An 18,235-nucleotide genomic window follows, 5' to 3' on the forward strand; every position below is an offset into this window, starting at 1 on the left:
CAAATTCTGGACCTTGTGCCTTTGTTCTATGCCTTTGATGTGGCATTAAGCTTTTCCAGTTACATATGTTTTGGAGTGGAATGTGGTGAGAGCTATAGGAATATCAGGTGCAGACAAACAAAAATCACAACTGAGATCCTGAAAGGCACACAGCATTTGTGGCTGATTAATGGTGGATGATGCTGCTGCCTATCAAACTGAACAAAAAGAAAAGGAAGAGCAACCCCATTTGGAGTATGGTTCTTCCTTTCTCACTCATTCCATATGCTTGACCTCTTGCTTTCTGCCTATAATATAAGTGGAAAATAGAAGTTATGACCAATACTTAACAGTTATGAAGAAACACGTGAAATGATACAAAAATCAGAGTAAACAGAGCTGATGAACAAAGAATGCTTTCCAAAGTGTTTTTATATCTGAATATTTACATTGAGTCAACGGAAATTCAATTAAAACCCAGCTAAATAAAGAAGAAAACAATTAGCCAAATATTGCATGCCTGATTCTTCTCTCATTTGCACCAGATTTGCACCTTTCTAACACTTTTGGCTTCAATTAAATTACTCCTAATTTACACCAGCATAAGTAAGAGGAGACTCAGGCCCCATGTTTCTAATACAAGATAATGTTTATCATATTTGGATGAGTTTCAGAAACTATGAATATGCATAATACATATAATTAATCTGTGTACGTGCTCATCAGACACATCTGAAGATAAGTGAATACATTATGGTTGAGACTTACTTTTTTCTCTTGGCAAGGAAAGCAACCAGTCCATTCTGACCATTGGCTTAGCTGACAGTTCACAGGAGCTGGAGTATTGACATCTCTGCTGGTTCTTCTGAAGAGAGTAAATGATACCGGCCTAAGTTTTGGAGTGGAGTTTTAAGAAGAGGTAATAGCTGTGGAGCCAAGCAGCAGGAGGAAAATCATATCCATTTTCCATACAATCACAGATTTTAGAGGAAACTTTTGCTGGAGAGAGTTGGATCCAAACCACAGGTGGTATAAATCAGTGTAACTGCACTGAGGTCATTGGAGCTACACCAGGCTGCGCCAGCTAAAAATCTGACCAATAGAATTTGCCAGTGGCAGAAGAAAAAGCAGGAACTGGATGTCTTGATCTCCTGTTTCCTGCTCTACCAATAGATTACATCCTTTTCCAGTATGGTATATGTGATAATGGGTGTTGTAAAAACCAAACATAAAGCTCCTAATAAATAATGGATTATACCCCCGTTCTAGAATATGACCAGAAACAGAATGCTGGAGACGGAAGAGAAAGCTGATTTGAATTCACACTGAGAATCCAAGTAAAATAACAAACAGCATTTTGACCTTGAAGCTTCTTTTGAGGACAATTTGTAAAGGAAAGCATATAATTAATATGAGAGGAAATTTAAAGGTGGAGGCTACAAATATAATAGACACAGGAGATACAGTAGGAGAGGGTATTGCAAAAGGATAAGGTGCAACTATTACATTAAGGAAAAAGAAAGCAAAATACTCTGTAGTGAAGTGGAGGAATAGCAAAAATATGAAAGTTTCGAGTGAAATCCACTTTTTGCTTTTCCTCTCACATCTCACCCCCAAATTGTCAAGATAATGTAATTACAAGTGCATGAACATGGCATTACAATGTCAACACAGAGTTAAAAAACATTAATGGAAATTTGGAAATGATTCTGAAATGCGTAGATGGAATGAAACCATGTCAATACAATTCTAAATGTGATTGGGCTAAATTGTACCCTTCCTTATGCCTGTGAAATCCCTTTGCCATCAGTCTATTGCACTGGCTTTTTATCGGTATAACTGAGAGCAGAATAACCATTCAAATCTGTAAAGACCACGGGTCAAATTCTCTTCTGGTGTAAATAAGTGAAACTCCACTGAAGTCAACAGAGCTCTACACATTTGCACAAACCAGTAATTTGCCCGAGTGTTCTGATAACACAACCAAACAATATCCGTGTGAGTATATGGAATCCACCTTATAATTTTACAGTCTAATTTAATGATATGGTTGAAATGCACTGTACACTACAGCATATAGGGAAACTAAATCCCCCCCAAAGGAAAGGACACAACAACTATTAAGGCTGAGGCATAGAGGGCCTTATTCAAAACTCCTCACTCACTCCCTACTCAAAGAAAACTCTCATTGTCCTCAAAGGGAGCCACGTAAGGAGTAAAAAAAAAAGTGCTGTATAAGGCTTAGAAATTCAGTGTACAGACATAATTCTCTCTAGGCCTGATCCAAAGCCCATTGAAAGACTCTTATTGACTTCAACGGGCTTTGGATCAGATCCTCAAAGAAGCTCATACATAGCACCAGGGAAATATTTGTCTCACCACCCAGTGCAGTACTTATGAGCCTTTGCCCATCAAATCTTACAATTTGTATTTGGATAAAGCATTGTTTTGTGTTGTGGAGTACTGTACCAAAATAGCGGTGTCTGCCTTAGCTCAAAACATGTTTTGTGGGTTTATTTCTAACCCTCAGCATGATGATTATTTTTGGCGATTAACTAATGAGCAATCTGTTTTACTTAAGAGACTATGGTCCAAAAAGAAACACTGATAATTAGAGGAGGTATGGGGTACATTAGGGATTCATCAGAAGCTTGAAGAGAGAATACTAAATGAAACAAATGCTCAGCAAAGGAGCCTGTGGATACAGATCAGTGTGCTAGATGAAAACACACTGGATCTGCAGACAAACAGCAGAAACATGAAGACGGAGCACCCTAGAAAACATATATTCGTCCTGACGGAAGGGTTTGGTGGCTATACCCTTCAGCACTTCATAAAGTATTTAATTGGCTCACCTTCACCTAGCTTTTTAAATTTACCTCTTCATTATTCTGCCTTGTTTGATAAGTTCATCAAACATCAAAAATCTCTGCTTTGTTCACTTTCAAAAGGGATTACCAGAGTAAGCCTTCATAATTAAATGTATCTCTACCAAGCATTATTTCCTTTCTATGTCCTCCCTGCCTCCATGTTCCAATTATCACAGATATCTTTTTTGAGCCTTCAAAATCATATTTGCCTTTAAAACAAGTTTGCAATTAACAGCTGCAGAAAAATCCAATATTTTTTCCTATCTTCAAACTGTTTTCTTTAAAGAAATGTCACTTGTTTGTTCCTTTTTTAAGCCACAATGACATCGTAATGAGATACAATGGGGAAATAAATATGAAGACATATAATTCCCATTTAATTCATTATTTCAATGTTGAGCAAATCAAATAATGTTTAACATTCAAATCATAAATATGACATAACTGTAGTGTTGCAAACACTACAATTGAAAGCAAAATATTAATTATAAATAAAGCTTGATATATAGGAGATAGCAACCCAAAGTACACAAATATAGCACAGTAAATTTAAAATGAATGAATATTCTCCCTTAAAAGAATAAAGTACCATGCAAACAACAAGGAATGCCAATTACTAGACTATGTTTTGGATGATTGCCAATATTCTTTTCTGGTAGCTGTTTACAGATAACAGTGCCCATATGCCTCCATTTGAGACTGAATTGATGGGCTAGCCAGATAGACAGTAATGTACAGCTGTATGTTAAATTATATAGAGATAGACTTACCTCTGGGAAGGCAATCCTGTTATCTCACTATGTGCTGTAACTGTATCCTGACATGATATTAGATAGGCTAACCAGAGAATCAGAGGAGAAACTTCATTCAGGCTCCACCACATTTCTTTTCCATATGTAAATATTTCATATAAAATAGTTGAAAACAAGTTTTTCCTTTGCCTTGGAGACCCTTTGGTTCCAGTGCTGATGGGTAGAATAGCAAAACCTCCCAATTCTGAGCATTGCAGAATACTGTAAATCATTGACAAAAGCACAAATCAAATCACGGGGCCCCAAGATGTATTCTGAAGGTCATTGCCTTTTTTTTTTTTAAACAAATGCCCAGATATTAGGCAAGGGAATATATTTAACCAAGTTTCTATTTACACATTAAAGTCAAATAAGACTTATCAGTGAAATGATCATTGGACCAACCTCAGGCACTCTGACTAATTTTGTGGGAGAGGGATTCTTATTTTATTTAATTTTGTAACTTGTATGTAATTTTTGGTGTTTCTGATAACTAAAATAATTAGCTGTGGGGAAGTTTGGCAGTATGGCAAATTGAATATTGTAGAATTCGGTTACAAGGAACAGAAAGTGCCATGCACTGTAAGGAATACTAAAGGTAATGGCAATTCATTTTTCTCCATTGTCCGTTTCAATAAAATAGTTCCCAGAGTCCAAGGATGTGGGTGAGTTATTGCCTGACTCATAATGGCTGTCGGGTTTGCCTATGCAGTCACTGCGTCACCGGAATCTAAATCTTTGTTTTCTAAAGTGATCTGGGATGAAAAAGATGCACCTGAAATCTAAAGTTCTGTTCTGTTCTATATGCTCTGTGAACCCAGCTGTCAAATCCATCTGCAGCCCAAAGTTCTGACGACCTTTAATATAAATGGCTGCTTTGCACAGTCAAATGCCTTCTCCATGATAACAGATCAGAAACATACCATATATAATGAAAATTATTTGTGGAATGCCTCCTAGAAATAAGGCTGGGCTGGTTTGTGCAACAATTTCTAACTGCTGGGCTTGGTCAATTATTTATTTTTTATTAGAGGGCGAATTGATATGGAGAGATTTAAGCGGTAAAGCAATGCACATCCTGTTAGAGATGGAATTAAAGAAATGCTTTCCAAGGTGTTACATATATTCTCACTTTCAGTTAGGATTCCATTTACAACATTATGAATTGAACTTGTCTGTGTGTTGGATTGCTGTTTCTAATTCTTTGAACCTCTTTGCTTGAAATGCTGGCAATGCGTTAGACGCACAACTTATACTGTCTAACTTCAGGAAAGTATCCCCAGAGCTTCAGATTGGGACAAAACAATAAGCTGGATAAATGGGGAATAAAAGAAGACTCTCAAATCGGGGTTAGGCTATGGGCTTGATCCTGTACCTGTTGAAGTCAATAGAAAAGCTCCCACTGGTTTCAATGGAAGCTCTGGATCAGGTACTATGTTAATATTTTTATTCCAAATCAGTTTCTCCTGATGTTGAGGTACTCTGTATTGCTGGTATATAATTAGAAGCCTCATAACTTTTCATTTAGAGCCCTTGTGTACCTAAAATCTGAGGCAGATTAGCTCAGTGTAAACAAATTTGGTCACACGCGTTCCTTGCTGTTCTCTGTTCCAGTTGAAGAGATTTAGATGGCTCTTGTGTGAATTGCATCTCTACTTTCTTAATGTTTTGCTCAAGCTGCATGAGGGAATCATTCTTTCCTCACTGATAACAATATAGTATTTTGTTTCACTTCAACAGGTCTCCAGCTCAGTCATAAATACTAGTGTCTTATCCACAACAGCTGGAATTAATTTCTGCATGCAGAAACCATCAATCTTGTAAATATCACCTGAATGCCACATATGGTAAGACAGCTGTATTAAACAATAAGCCTACAAAAGCCTGGGCTTACGGTATGATGATATCACACTAACTAACATTAAATTTCTGTGTAGCAATTTAGAACTAGCACTTCTGTATTTTAGGGTTACATTTTTTTCTGTATTCAAATCTCTTCCACTGTAAGGAATCAGATTCTTTGAGAGAACTACCCTTACTTTTTTCATAGACATTTTGGGGTACACTATTTTTAATACTATAAATCTTAATTCCTGAATATGATGCTAATTTAGGACTGATCTAAAGACCACTGAAGTCAACTTCTTTTCTAGTTCCTATACCACACTCATCACTGTAGTAACTTGAGTGCTTTCCAGTAGTGCATTATGCAGTGTGCCTAACATCTGTCGCATGTTTGTGCTCTCATTTTCTCCCCAAGAGGAGAAGTGTATGCAGTGGAGTGTCTTCTGCTGGTCGGGTTATGTTGTGTGTGGGTTGTTGGTTTTTTTTATATACATATGCACGTTGCTATGTTGTTAATGTTAGAGAAGGCAACGTCAAATAAATGTGCCTCGCACTTAGGGCTTGTCTACACTACTGTGTGGGGTCCATCTAAGATCCGCAACTTCAGCTATGTGAATAGCGTAGCTGAAGTCAACGTACTTAGCTGTCAACTTATCGCAGTCAAGACACTGCAGTAAGTAGATCTAATGCTCTCCTGTCGACTCCGCTTGCACTTCTCGTTCTGGTGGAGTACTGGAGTCGATGGGAGAGCGCTCAGTGGTTGATTTATCACGTCTATACTAGATGCGATAAATCGACCCCCGCTGGATCGATCGCTGCCTGCTGATCCAATGGGTAGTGTAGACAAGCCCTTAAAGTGGAAGGTGATGAATTTGTGATGGACCTTAGTTCCTGGGGGAGTTCATTCCATAGTCTCAGACTGGGCCCTGTGAAAGGTTTACCTTCTAAGCAGATGAGTTTTACCCTTATTGTTGAGAGTTTCACTGTGCCAGAGGAACAGAGTTGTCAACCATGGTCTTCATCCCAAAGCTTTAGGTGGCCTTTTAAATATCCTGGGCCAAGGCTACGGAGCACCTTGAAGCTAAGGAGTAAGACTTTGAACTTAATTCAATATTCTATGGAAAGCCAGTGTACAGGGTGGAGAACAGGTTTGATGGGCCTGCGTGCAGTGAGTCATTTCTGAGCCTGCTGTGTCATTCCTAAGCATGATTACTTGAGGGCTTCATATCAATCAACCAGCACTCAGCCAGTCCACAGGCAAAGGTTTAACCAGGTGACCCCAAGGCCAGGGATATAGGCTCCCAAGGAGAGCAGCCATTCCAGTCTGCTCAACGTTGCTACCTCAGAGAGACTATCCCTTGTTGCTTCTGTTCCAGCCCCACCCTGTGCATGTTCCTGCTCCAACCATGTTCCAACCCCCTTCTTGATTCCTGCTCTGACCCCTGGCTCCAACCCCAGTCCCGAATGCTAGGCCTGACCGCCGATGCGCCAATCACTAGGCCTGACCATCCATTTCTCAGTTTCTGACATTGTGGTAGCCTGTGTTGTTGAGGAGGTACGCTGCAGCATTTTCTTTTTCTTAGCTGGAGTTTCCTAAGCACCGAAGGCTTCATGCCCAGGTATATTACATTGCAATAGTCCACCCGAGAGGTGACAAAGGTGTGAATAGCTGAGGACAGGTCATTATCCGTCAGGATGGGATGCAGTCTCCTAGTCAACTGGAGGTGTTAGAAAGTGTTGTTCACAGATGCTGCTATATGAGAGCGTAGCCGCAGTGAGGAATCCAAGAGTACTAAAGTATAGACTATATTGACCAATTGTGGTGTGTACCTTCAATGAAAGCAGACTGCACTGTGGCTGCTAACTCTTCAAAAGGCTTCCTCTTGCCCACCACATCACTGTTTACTTAGGTTCAGCTTCAGCCAACTCTTCTTTGTCCATGAACTGATCTTGTCCAGTCGCTGTGCATTTTGGTGGTAGTGGTGTGATTGTATGGATGAAGGAGAAGTAGAGCTGGAAATGGCCTCACTGTAATATACCACCCTGTCCTCTACATTTTGCTGGCACTTGATTCCAGTTGCCTGATCATTTTATCTAGTGCAGGGGTGGGCAAACTATGGTCTGTGGGCTGGATCCAGCCCCTCAGGGCTTTGGATCTGGCCCACAGGATTGCCCCCCATGGTGCCACAGGCCCCGCGCCACTCTCAGAAGCGGCCAGCAACACGTCCCTGGGGCCCCAGGGGAGTGGGGGGCAGAGGGCTTCATGTTTGCCCTGCAGCTCCCATTTGCTGGGAACAGGGAACCGCGGCCAATGGGAGCTTCGGGGGAGGTACCTGGAGGCATGGCAAGGGCAGCGCATGGAGCCCTGTGCCCGCCCCCAGGGGCCGCGCATGGACGTGGTGCCGGCCGCTTCCCGGAGCAGTGCCGTGTGGGGCCAGGGAAGGCAGGCAGGGAGCCTGCCCTGGCCCCGGTGCATGCTGCTGCTACCCCGGAGCCGTTTTAGGTAAGCAGCACCGGGCTGGAGCCTGAACCCCTCCTGCACCCCACCCCGCAACTCCCTGCCTGCACCTCACACCCCTTCTGCACCCTAACTCCCTGCCCTGAGGCCCCTGCTGCACCCTGCACCCCTCCTGCACCCCAACCCTCTTCCCTGAGCTCCCTCATACACTCCTCCTCTGCCCCAATCCCTTGCCCTGAGCCCGTTCCCGCACCCCAACCCCCTGCCCCGGCCCTGCATACAATTTCCCCACCTAGATGTGGCCCTCGGCCCAAAAAGTTTGCCCACCCCTGATCTAGTGGCTGCATGTAGATGTTGAAGAGGTCCAGAAAGAATTGATCTCTATGGGATTCAACAAGTGAGGAGTCTAATAGTGGGGGTACAGGTCTCCATTGACTTCAATGGGCTTTGGTTCATGTCCATAGTATGTGATCCATCCAAGCATATGCTTAACTTTAAAGACATGAATTGTCCTTTTGCATGCAATGGGACTTCTGCATGTTTTAAGTTTTAAAGATGCTTTGGGGCCTCGATGGATCAGGACCATATTATGACAACCAGTCCCTTAGTAATACCTACAACAGATACTTGGATAGATAAAAGACAAAGCTCAAGAAGTCGTGTTTTTTTTTTTAATTGTGTTTTTTCATTGCCCTCCCTACAATGCCTGAATAGAGCTCCTCTTAAAATTTCTGAAATTAATCATGTGATAACTTTGATTGAACTGACCAATACTTTTCAGCTTGTTCAATTAAAAAGTATCATCTACATTGTCTACTTTTAGGATCAGTAAAGTTGCAAACATCTTAAAATAGCTAAACAGTTACCATGATTCTAAACCCTGATGGAGACAGATGAGCCTAGCACTCCCTCTAGTGGAAAACAAATGCAATAGAGTACCTTTCTACGGAAATAACGAGAAGCTCGGTTTAGTAGGAATGATCCATCTCTGAAAGTGACTTTAGCACAAGGCTCTGCACCACGTTAGCTGGGTAGCATTACGTGAGGGTTAAGTGATGCGCAGTCTTTGAGCTTCCCTCTGCAGAGTGTGATATACAGCAAGTCCTCCAGGAAGCGTAGAGATACCACACTTCACGGAGGACTTGCTGGACGCTCTTTATGCAGACTTTGGTTTCTGACATGCTTTGTGCTGGGACAGAAACGAAGAAGCCCAGCACAGGACAGTTGCAGGCTGCAGCTACGCAAAGCATCAGCAAGTTTGTTAAATCATTTCTGTACATCGTTCTCTTAATAAAAAGGGATATCTTGCCACCAGTCTGTTCATCATAAAGACACTGCACTGAGGATCAGTTTCAGCCTGTTGGAATCCGATACTGCTCAATACATATAGTTACATGTGAGTTATATTTTAAAGCCAGTCCTGTCAACACAGGTTCCAAATTTCTTCAAAGTTCTGGAGTGTTTCAGTGTGAGGTTTCAGAGTAGCAGTCGTGTTAGTCTGTATTCACAAAAAGAAAAGGAGTACTAGTGGCACCTGAGAGACTAACCAATTTATTTGAGCATAAGCTTTTGTGAGCTACAGCTCACTTCATTGGATGCATTCAGTGTGAGGTGTTTAGTTTGGGTCCATCACTGGTCCAGAGCTGTAATCTTGGTAACCACCGACAACTTTGGGGGAATTCATAGATTCTGTCTGACTGGCCTATTGGCAGTTTTTTGTGCAGTCATCATCATGGCATTGAGGCACCACTGTATCCAAACAAACCTATTTGATGATCTTGAATCACACGTGATCACTTTAGCCAAAATTTCCACATGTTGGTGACTAAAGTTAGACAATTAAATCCATATTTAGGCACCTAAAAACATGGCCTGGTTTTCAACATGCTGAGCCCCCAGTGAAGTCATTCAGAACTATGGGTGCTCAGCATCTCTGGAAAAACAAGTTGCTTTTAGGTGTCTCATTAGGAATTGACATGTCAGGAGGTACACTAACCATTTCCCTCTGGTTAGCTGGGCCTAGGTCACCTAGGCAGAGCCAAGGATTAAACCTCTTCTTTTTTGTGTCAGGCCTGTTGATGTCTGGAACGAGAATATGGAGCTGTTAAGTGTCTGGGGAACAGATGGAGTAGGAGCTTCTTAACCTACTGGGCCTAAGTACCATGGATAACAGGAGACAGAAAATAAGGAGTGGCTTATCTAGTCTTTTCTCTCTCAAACTCAGGAAGAGATTTTGCTTTCCTGACTGGTTCCCAGAAAAGGGCTTTCATTCTGATTTCATTTGTACGTAGACAGGGAGAGTTCCTTATTGGAAACTTTTGTTTATACCCTGAGAAACTACCGTGTTCCTGTTTTGGGAGCATGCTGGAGAGACATCCAAGCCAGTGCAAACTTGCCTAACTGTATGCACCTGAGTTTGGGCCTTAACATTTTGCACTCACCCAAAATTTCCAAATGGTAGTGCACCCTGTTGCAAGGTAGCTAGATGGAGCATTTCGCTAAGGTATAGCTTCCAAGCAATAGTAAGTTTAGACCAGCAGGCTCCATAGCACTGCAAGTGCCATCTCTTCTTCAGGAAGTCCTTCTTCTAGGCCAGCAATGCCTCAGGTTTGTCTGTGGATAGCATAAGGCAAGCTACTCGATGGAAATACGTTTGCATGCATCAGTTAGAGAGAGGTCAAACTGAAAACCAACCCTGTGGTTTTACTCTTCTAAGCTCCACCCGCAAAATAAGCTTCGCCCACTTGCGCAATGTCAAAATGAGACACTTGAGATACTCAAATTCTGGTCAGGCATGCTCTGCACTGGGCTTCTTGTGCTTGTGTTCTCCACAGTGGGGTTCAAATACACCTCTTGCTGAGCTCCTCTTGCTTCCCATATGTGGGTGTCGGATACCACTAGAACGCCTCAGCTATGCCCTTCTCTTTTCTTAGGGCAATGTGTGCATTTACACAGTACACCGAATTACATGCGGCTCTGTCAGCTTGTGAAACCTATTCAGTTGCAGCGGTCAGTCTCCACTCACTTTCCTTTCCACAAACCTGCAAGGACCTTAGGAAACATTCTCTGGAAATACCTATTTTCCCCTTCCTTTTGGGGTCTGTGACTGCACACGCCACATGCAATTACTTCTGTGGCTATGATGAGTGACAATGAATTTTCAGTCTATTCCCACCCTCTAACACTATGACAATAACCTAATGTTTCCAGCAATGGTGTTCCAGGCATCACTTGACTCAAGCAGCCTAGGAAAGAAAGGGTCTGAAATGTCCTTACATTTCCCTACTCTTTTTGGGCTGGCTCCTCTCAGCTCCACAAACTGCTCCTGCCCCCTCTCTGAGAGATCCAAAGGCCCAGAATAAAGAATATTCCTAGGGTTATCTGTTTCTGTTTTGGTCTATTTCAAGGCCCCAAAGAGAACAATTAAAGGGACAGAACCAATACCAACTGACCAATCAGAGAGTAGCGATAATGAACTATATTTGCCAAATGCAGTTTGTGTGCACCCCATGAAGTGTGTGTGTGTGAAACATTAATTGAATTGAATCATTTCAAAAACCAAATAAATTCCTAAATTTCAAAGCCTGTGAGTCAGGGAAATTTGCTGAGTAAATGATTTGCTCTGGATAGTTTGCACACCTCTAATAATAATTAATCCGTATTTATACTGCAGGTAGTAGTAGTCTTTGATTTGTTATTTGTATTGTGGTACTGCCTAAGAACTCCAATCATGACCCAGAATCTACTGTGCTGAGCATTGTACACAGAACAAAAAGTTGGTCTCCTGCCCCAATGAGTTTACAATCTAATATCCTCACTAGGCAGGCCAGTCATCGTGTGTCCTGCTGTTAATTCTCTAATTGTGTTAATCTGCAATTCACTTTGGATTAAAGAAATACATTTTTATTGCGGTGGGGTTTGGGGAAGGAAAGGAAGGACTATTAAATTGAGTCCTAATCCGATTTGGTTTTTTTATTCCCTGATGTCTCCATGTAGGTTTTTTTTTAACATACTGTCTTGAGTAAATCCTGTGATGTGCCCCCTTTAAAAGGGCCTTCAAGGGGGTTGACGCGCCCACATTGAATACCCCATCATAGGCCATGTCCCAGCAGCTCAGGGTATGTCTACACTACGGAATAAGGTCGAATTTATAGAAGTCAGTTTTTTAGAAATCGGTTTTATATATTCGAGTGTGTGTGTCCCCACAGAAGTGCATTAAGTGCATTAACTCGGCGGAGTGCTTCCACAGTACCGAGGCTAGAGTCGACTTCCGGAGCGTTGCACTGTGGGTAGCTATCCCACAGTTCCCGCAGTCTCCGCTGCCCATTGGAATTCTGGGTTGAGATCCCAATGCCTGATGGGGCTGAAACATTGTCGCGGGTGGTTCTGGGTACATATCGTCAGTCCCCCCCTTCCCTCCCTCCCTCCGTGAAAGCAAGGGCAGACAATTGTTTCGCGCCTTTTTTCCTGAGTTACCTGTGCGGACGCCATACCACCGCAAGCATGGAGCCCGCTCAGGTAACCGTCACTGTATGTCTCCTGGGTGCTGGCAGACGCGGCACGGCATTGCTACACAGTAGCAGCAACCCATTGCCTTGTGGCAGCAGACGGTACAATACGACTGGTAGCCGTCCTCGTCATGTCCGAGGTACTCCTGGTCGCCTGTGTGAGGTCGATCAGGAGCGCCTGGGCAGACATGGGCGCAGGGACTAAATTTTTAGTGACTTGACCAGGTCATTCTCTTTAGTCCGGCAGTCAGTCCTATTGAACCGTCTTATGGTGAGCAGGCAGGCAATATGTCCTTCTGCACCGTCTGCTGCCAGCCAAAGATGTAAAAGATAGATGGAGTGGATCAAAACAAGAAATAGACCAGATTTGTTTTGTACTCATTTGCCTCCTCCCCTGTCTAGGGGACTCATTCCTCTAGGTCACACTGCAGTCACTCACAGAGAAGGTGCAGTGAGGTAGATCTAGCCATGTATCAATCAGAGGCCAGGCTAACCTCCTTGTTCCAATAAGAACAATAACTTAGGTGCACCATTTCTTATTGGAACCCTCCGTGAAGTCAACCCTGTAAGCCGTGTCCTCAGTCGCCCCTCCCTGCGTCAGAGCAACGGCAAACAATCGTGCATCTGAGTTGAGAGTGCTGTCCAGAGCAGTCACAATGGAGCACTCTGATTGGGCTAAAACATTGTCGCGGGTGGTTCTGGGTACATATTGTCCGGCCCCCGTTCCCTCCCTCCCTCCGTGAAGGCAAGGGCAGACAATTGTTTCGCGCCTTTTTTCCTGAGTTACCTGTGCGGACGCCATACCACCGCAAGCATGGAGCCCGCTCAGGTAACCGTCACCGTATGTCTCCTGGGTGCTGGCAGACGCGGTACGGCATTGCTACACAGTAGCAGCAACCCATTGCCTTCTGGCAGCAGACGGTACAGTACGACTGGTAGCCGTCCTCGTCATGTCCGAGGTGTTCCTGGTCGCCTGTGTGAGGTCGATCAGGAGCGCCTGGGCAGACATGGGCGCAGGGACTAAATTTTTAGTGACTTGACCAGGTCATTCTCTTTAGTCCTGCAGTCAGTCGTATTGAACCGTCTAATGGTGAGCAGGCAGGCAATACGGATTGCTAGCAGTCGTATTGTACCATCTTCTGCCGGGCAGGCAAGAGATGACGATGGCTAGCAATCGTATTGTACCATCTTCTGCCAGGCAGGTAAGAGATGACGATGGCTAGCAATCGTACTGTGCCATCTTCTGCCAGGCAGGCAAGAGATGAGGATGGCTAGCAGTCGTACTGTACCATCTTCTGCCGAGCAGCCATGAGATGTGGATGGCTTGCAGTCCTGCACCGTCTGCTGCCAGCCAAAGATGTAAAAGATAGATGGAGTGGATCAAAACAAGAAATAGACCAGATTTGTTTTGTACTCATTTGCCTCCTCCCCTGTCTAGGGGACTCATTCCTCTAGGTCACACTGCAGTCACTCACAGAGAAGGTGCTGTGAGGTAGATCTAGCCATGTATCAATCAGAGGCCAGGCTAACCTTCTTGTTCCAATAAGAACAATAACTTAGGTGCACCATTTCTTATTGGAACCCTCCGTGAAGTCCTGCCTGAACTACTCCTTGATGTAAAGCCACCCCCTTTGTGGATTTTAGCCTCCTGAAGCCAACCCTGTAAGCCGTGTCGTCAGTCGCCCCTCCCTCCGTCAGAGCAACGGCAGACAATCATTCCGCGCCTTTTTTCTGTGCGGACGCCATACCAAGGCAAGCATGGAGTCCGCTCAGCTCACTTTGGCAATTAGGAGCACATTAAACACCACACGCATTATCCAGCAGTATATGCAGCACCAGAACCTGGCAAAGCGCTACCGGGCGAGGAGGCGACGTCAGCGCGGTCACGTGAGTGATCAGGACATGGACACAGATTTCTCTGAAAGCATGGGCCCTGCCAATGCATGCATAATGGTGCTAATGGGGCAGGTTCATGCTGTGGAACGCCGATTCTGGGCTCGGGAAACAAGTACAGACTGGTGGGACCGCATAGTGTTGCAGGTCTGGGACGATTCCCAGTGGCTGCGAAACTTTCGCATGCGTAAGGGCACTTTCATGGAACTTTGTGACTTGCTTTCCCCTGCCCTGAAGCGCATGAATACCAAGATGAGAGCAGCCCTCACAGTTGAGAAGCGAGTGGCGATAGCCCTGTGGAAGCTTGCAACGCCAGACAGCTACCGGTCAGTTGGGAATCAATTTGGAGTGGGCAAATCTACTGTGGGGGCTGCTGTGATGCAAGTAGCCCACGCAATCAAAGATCTGCTGATATCAAGGGTAGTGACCTTGGGAAATGTGCAGGTCATAGTGGATGGCTTTGCTGCAATGGGATTCCCTAACTGTGGTGGGGCCATAGACGGAACCCATATCCCTATCTTGGCACCGGAGCACCAAGCCGGCGAGTACATAAACCGCAAGGGGTACTTTTCAATAGTGCTGCAAGCTCTGGTGGATCACAAGGGACGTTTCACCAACATCAACGTGGGATGGCCGGGAAAGGTACATGACGCTCGCATCTTCAGGAACTCTGGTCTGTTTCAAAAGCTTCAAGAAGGGACTTTATTCCCAGACCAGAAAATAACTGTTGGTGATGTTGAAATGCCTATATGTATCCTTGGGGACCCAGCCTACCCCTTAATGCCATGGCTCATGAAGCCGTACACAGGCAGCCTGGACAGCAGTCAGGAGCTGTTCAACTACAGGCTGAGCAAGTGCAGAATGGTGGTAGAATGTGCATTTGGACGTTTAAAGGCGCGCTGGCGCAGTTTACTGACTCGCTTAGACCTCAGCGAAACCAATATTCCCACTGTTATTACTGCTTGCTGTGTGCTCCACAATATCTGTGAGAGTAAGGGGGAGACGTTTATGGCGGGGTGGGAGGTTGAGGCAAATCGCCTGGCTGCTGGTTACGCGCAGCCAGACACCAGGGCGGTTAGAAGAGCACAGGAGGGTGCGGTACGCATCAGAGAGGCTTTGAAAACCAGTTTCATGACTGGCCAGGCTACGGTGTGAAAGTTCTGTTTGTTTCTCCTTGATGAAACCCCCCGCCCCTTGGTTCACTCTACTTCCTTGTAAGCTAACCACCCTCCCCTCCTCCCTTTGATCACCTCTTGCAGAGGCAATAAAGTCATTGTTGCTTCACATTCATGCATTCTTTATTCATTCATCACACAAATAGGGGGATGACTACCAAGGTAGCCCAGGAGGGGTGGTGGAGGAGGGAAGGAAAATGCCACACAGCACTTTAAAAGTTTACAACTTTAAAATTTATTGAATGACAGCCTTCTTTTTTTTGGGCAATCCTCTGTGGTGGAGTGGCTGGTTGGCCGGTGGCCACCCCACCGCGTTCTTGGGCGTCTGGGTGTGGAGGCTATGGAACTTGGGGAGGAGGGCGGTTGGTTACACAGGGGCTGTAGTGGCAGTCTGTGCTCCAGCTGCCTTTGCTGCAGCTCAACCATACACTGGAGCATACTGGTTTGGTCCTCCAGCAGCCTCAGCATTGAATCCTGCCTCCTCTCATCACGCTGTCGCCACATTCGAGCTTCAGCCCTCTCTTCAGCCCGCCACTTACTCTCTTCAGCCCGCCACTTACTCTCTTCAGCCCGCCACCTCTCCTCCTGGTCATTTTGTGCTTTCCTGCAGTCTGACATTATTTGCCTCCACGCATTCGTCTGTGCTCTGTCAGTGTGGGAGGACAGCATGAGCTCGGAGAACATTTCATCTCGAGTGCGTTTTTTTTTCTTTCTAATCTTCACTAGCCTCTGGGAAGGAGAAGATCCTGTGATCATTGAAACACATACAGCTGGTGGAGAAAAGAAAAGGGACAGCGGTATTTAAAAAGACACATTTTATAAAACACTGGCTACACTCTTTCAGGGTAAACCTTGCTGTTAACATTACATACATAGCACATGTGCTTTCGTTACAAGGTCGCATTTTGCCTCCCCCCACCGCGTGGCTACCCCCTCAACCCTCCCCCCTCCCTGTGGCTAACAGCGGGGAACATTTCTGTTCAGCCGCAGGCAAACAGCCCAGCAGGAATGGGCTCCTCTGAGTGTCCCCTGAAGAAAAGCACCCTATTTCAACCAGGTGACCATGGATTATATCTCACTCTCCTGAGGATAACACACGAACGGATGTTGCTTGAACGCCAGCAAACATACACTGCAATGCTTTGTTGTACAATGATTCCCGAGTACGTGTTACTGGCCTGGAGTGGTAAAGTGTCCTACCATGAAGGACGCAATAAGTCTGCCCTCCCCAGAAACCTTTTGCAAAGGCTTTGGGAGTATATCCAGGAGAGCCGCGAATGCCAGGGCAAAGTAATCCTTTCACATGCTTGCTTTTAAACCATGTATAGTATTTTAAAAGGTACACTCACCGGAGGTCCCTTCTCCGCCTGCTGGGTCCAGGAGGCAGCCTTGGGTGGGTTCAGGGGGTACTGGCTCCAGGTCCAGGGTGAGAAACAGTTCCTGGCTGTCGGGAAAACCGGTTTCTTCGCTTGCTTGCTGTGAGCTATCTACAACCTCGTCATCATCATCATCATCTTCTTCGTCCCCAAAACCTGCTTCCGTATTGCCTCCATCTCCATTGAAGGAGTCAAACAACACGGCTGGGGTAGTGGTGGCTGAACCCCCTAAAATGGCATGCAGCTCATCATAGAAGCGGCATGTTTGGGGCTCTGACCCGGAGCGGCCGTTCGCCTCTCTGGTTTTCTGGTAGGCTTGCCTCAGCTCCTTCAGTTTCACGCGGCACTGCTTCGGGTCCCTGTTATGGCCTCTGTCCTTCATGCCCTGGGAGATCTTGACAAAGGTTTTGGCATTTCGAAAACTGGAACGGAGTTCTGATAGCACGGATTCCTCTCCCCATACAGCGATCAGATCCCGTACCTCCCGTTCGGTCCATGCTGGAGCTCTTTTGCGATTCTGAGACTCCATCATGGTCACCTCTGCTGATGAGCTCTGCATGGTCACCTGCAGCTTGCCACGCTGGCCAAACAGGAAATGAGATTCAAAAGTTCGCGGTTCTTTTCCTGTCTACCTGGCCAGTGCATCTGAGTTGAGAGTGCTGTCCAGAGCGGTCAAAATGGAGCACTCTGGGATAGCTCCCGGAGGCCAATACCGTCGAATTGTGTCCACAGTACCCCAAATTCGACCCGGCAAGGCCGATTTAAGCGCTAATCCACTTGTCAGGGGTGGAGTAAGGAAATCGATTTTAAGAGCCCTTTAAGTCGAAATAAAGGGCTTCATCGTGTGGACGGGTGCAGGTTTACATCGATTTAATGCTGCTAAATTCGACCTAAAGTCCTAGTGTAGACCAGGGCTTAGAGCTGGTGTAAAAACTCTACCCTGGCTTCCATTTCCTGGGAGTACCCCATGTGCACTGCACTCCAGCTACATGGTATTGATATAATGACCTATACAGGGCCATTATACAATGGTGCCATTTAGAGCAACCTGAGGGCTGCTCTACATTGTGTTGGGGGGCCAAGAAGACCCTCAGCCTGGGCCAGAATTCAGGAGATGTAAATGTATTTTAAGGCCACCTTTGCCACCTCCTCTTTTTTTCTGTCCAAAGGATAATTTGGCCTTTTCTTTAGAAGGCCATCTTAAGCAGCCTGCCTTTATGTCCATGAGATGAAGTGATCGGTCATAACCCCCCAGTTTCTCGAACAGTAGCTTCCCCAAAAGGACTCGGTCATTACCTGAAAACTCCAAATGAGGCAGTGAAAGAAGTCAACACTGTGAG

The 18,235-nt window shown here is 45.1% G+C and overlaps 2 protein-coding genes across 2 annotated transcripts in view; both read right to left on the reverse strand.

The window, feature by feature from the left end:
• Window positions 1-3,873, reverse strand: part of C8A (complement C8 alpha chain) — a 40,308-nt gene extending 36,435 nt beyond the window's left edge. The window contains exons 1-2 of the mRNA XM_074962294.1: window positions 3,620-3,873; window positions 748-844 (exon numbers count right to left, since the gene is read on the reverse strand). Coding sequence (XP_074818395.1) covers window positions 748-844; window positions 3,620-3,873 — 351 coding nt within the window. The remainder of the gene's footprint in view (window positions 1-747; window positions 845-3,619) is intronic.
• A 1,500-nt stretch (window positions 3,874-5,373) lies between these two features.
• LOC141993023 (uncharacterized) lies at window positions 5,374-17,427 on the reverse strand. The gene is made up of 3 exons (XM_074962363.1): window positions 16,869-17,427; window positions 16,080-16,289; window positions 5,374-5,471 (listed from the first exon to the last, which is right to left on the reverse strand). The coding sequence occupies exons 1-3, from the start codon at window positions 17,425-17,427 to the stop codon at window positions 5,374-5,376; spliced, it is 867 nt and encodes a 288-aa protein (XP_074818464.1).
• Between the last annotated feature and the right edge of the window lie 808 nt (window positions 17,428-18,235).

Source organism: Natator depressus, chromosome 8 (assembly GCF_965152275.1).
Source record: "Natator depressus isolate rNatDep1 chromosome 8, rNatDep2.hap1, whole genome shotgun sequence".
In the NCBI taxonomy this organism is placed as follows: domain Eukaryota; kingdom Metazoa; phylum Chordata; order Testudines; family Cheloniidae; genus Natator; species Natator depressus.

Excerpts from the sequence above, each read along its gene's own strand:
- LOC141993023 (XM_074962363.1), bottom strand. The coding sequence starts at position 17,427 with ATGATGGAGTCTCAGAATCGCAAAAGAGCTCCAGCATGGACCGAACGG. Across the intron at positions 16,290-16,868 it reads AGGCGGAGAAGGGACCTCCG|CTGTATGTGTTTCAATGATC; the intron begins GTGAGTGTACCT and ends TTTCTCCACCAG. Across the intron at positions 5,472-16,079 it reads GAGGTGGCGGGCTGAAGAGA|GTGATATTTACAAGATTGAT; the intron begins GTAAGTGGCGGG and ends TGTGGCATTCAG.